Below are 1,710 nucleotides of genomic sequence, written 5' to 3'. Positions count from 1 at the left end.
CTAGCGGGCGGAGGGCTCAGTGGGGGGCGCTGTGCTGCAAGGGGCGGTTGGCACAGTAGGGGGCGCAGTGCTGCAGGGGGTGGGGTGGGGGGCTCAGTAGGGGGTGGGGCGCTGCAGGGGGCAGGGCGGGGGCCACAGCAGGGGGCGGGGCGCTGCAGGGGGTGGGACGAGGGCTCAATGGGGGGCGCTGTGCTGCACAGGGGGCGGGGGGCACAGCAAGGGGTGGGTTCTGACCCATGGCTGCCGTTCCTGTCCCCACCCTCACTGAGCCCTATCGCCATCTCCCCAGCGAACGGCGCCACCCCCAGCCCCGAGCTGGCCCGCCAGACGGAGCAGCTGCAGGCCATGCTGAACAACCTGGACCGGAGCCGCAAGGTGAGGCTCCGCATGGGGCCAGCCCCCTGCTTGGGGGGCTCCGTGGGTCCCTGGGGCAGCTGGATCAAGGCGGCAGTCACCCCTCCCCCCCCCCACACCTTCTCTGGGGGCTGGTTTTCCTGGGTCCCTTCCCCACTGGGTCTTGTCCGGATGTGCCTCAGTTTCCTAGGAGCTGCCTCCCAGCTGGGCTGGGCTCAGTGTCGTGCTGGGAGCTGTGCACGGCCGGTCGCCCCAGGGGGGCTGGTGTGTTCCCCATGGGGTTCTCAGGAGCCGGTAGGGCAGGCCCCCCGTGGGTCACCCGGGGTCACAACGGACACAGTGTCTCTGGCAGGACGTGCTGGCCCGGGCGCAGGAGCTGCTGGGCCGCTGTGAGACGCTGCGGGATTTCCTGCTGGAGGAGCTGGCCGAGTGGAAGGACCGGCAGCGGAGGGCCTGCATCGGGGCAGCCTGCGACACCAGCCTGAGCCGCCTGGAGACCTGGTAGGGGGTGATTGGGGATGCTGCCCCCCCTCCCCCTGGGAGTCTGGGACCCTTTCACCAGCTGGGGGGGGGGCGGGTCAGGCACTGGGCAGACCCCAAAGCCGAGCGCAAACCCCAGGCTGGCTGTACAGTCTGCAATTCGAGGTCCCCAACCCAGGGACAAGGGTGACGCCCCCGGCGTCCCAGCCCGCCCCTGGGGCTCTGCGGCCTGTCTCCCTCCCTCGGCACCGACAGTCCCTTATCGCCCCAATGTTCAGGTGACTCCGCGTCCCCCGAGATCCGGGCCCGGCGCCGGCGGTTTTAGCCAGTCCCGTCCGACAGGAGCCTGCGGTTTATTACCTAGGGAAGAGAAATGAGCGAGTGGGTGCCTGGGGGGAAGCGGGTCCCACGGGCAGACAGTCACAGCCGCTCTCTGGGGACGTCCCCCGGCTGGCCCGGGCTGGGGGTCTCTGGGCCGCCTGGTGTGTATCCCGCTGGGTGACGCGGCTCCCCGGCCCGGAGGGGTCCCCCCACCCCAGGCTGACCCGGCTCCTCTCCGCCCGCAGGTTCACGGGGGCGGCCGAGGTGCTGTTCCAGCTCTGGCGTCTCCTGCGGGCCCTGTGCGACCAGCACATCAAGCTCACCTACCAGCATGACCCGCTGACAACGCAGCGACCCCTGCTGGAGAGCCGGCTGCAGGAGCAGCTCTCCTGCCTCTTGCGGAGGTGCCGGGGGCAGTGCCTGGGAGGTGGGGGGGTGGTGCTGGGGGGCTGGTGCATAGGGGAACAGGGGCTGCCCCTAGGAGTGAGGGAGGAGGTGGGATGATACATGCGGGGGCGGGGGGCTGCCCCTAGGAGCATGGGGCTGCGTGGGGGG

At 70.9% G+C, this 1,710-nt stretch overlaps 1 protein-coding gene across 1 annotated transcript; it reads left to right on the top strand.

Moving 5' to 3' along the window:
• Positions 1 to 289: 289 nt before the first annotated feature.
• LOC113408598 (signal transducer and activator of transcription 2-like) lies at positions 290 to 1,559 on the top strand (the record flags this gene model as incomplete). The annotated part of the gene is made up of 3 exons (XM_026661933.1): positions 290 to 375; positions 707 to 855; positions 1,401 to 1,559. Coding segments are annotated over 3 exons (394 nt in total), but the record flags the coding sequence as incomplete, so codon positions are not given.
• Positions 1,560 to 1,710: the final 151 nt, after the last annotated feature.

This window comes from Terrapene carolina, unplaced genomic scaffold (genome assembly GCF_002925995.2).
Source record: "Terrapene carolina triunguis isolate 2854851 unplaced genomic scaffold, T_m_triunguis-2.0 Scaffold19859, whole genome shotgun sequence".
Taxonomy (NCBI): domain Eukaryota; kingdom Metazoa; phylum Chordata; order Testudines; family Emydidae; genus Terrapene; species Terrapene triunguis.
Note: the sequence above shows the minus strand (reverse complement) of the source record. Positions and strands in the feature narration are given on the sequence as shown.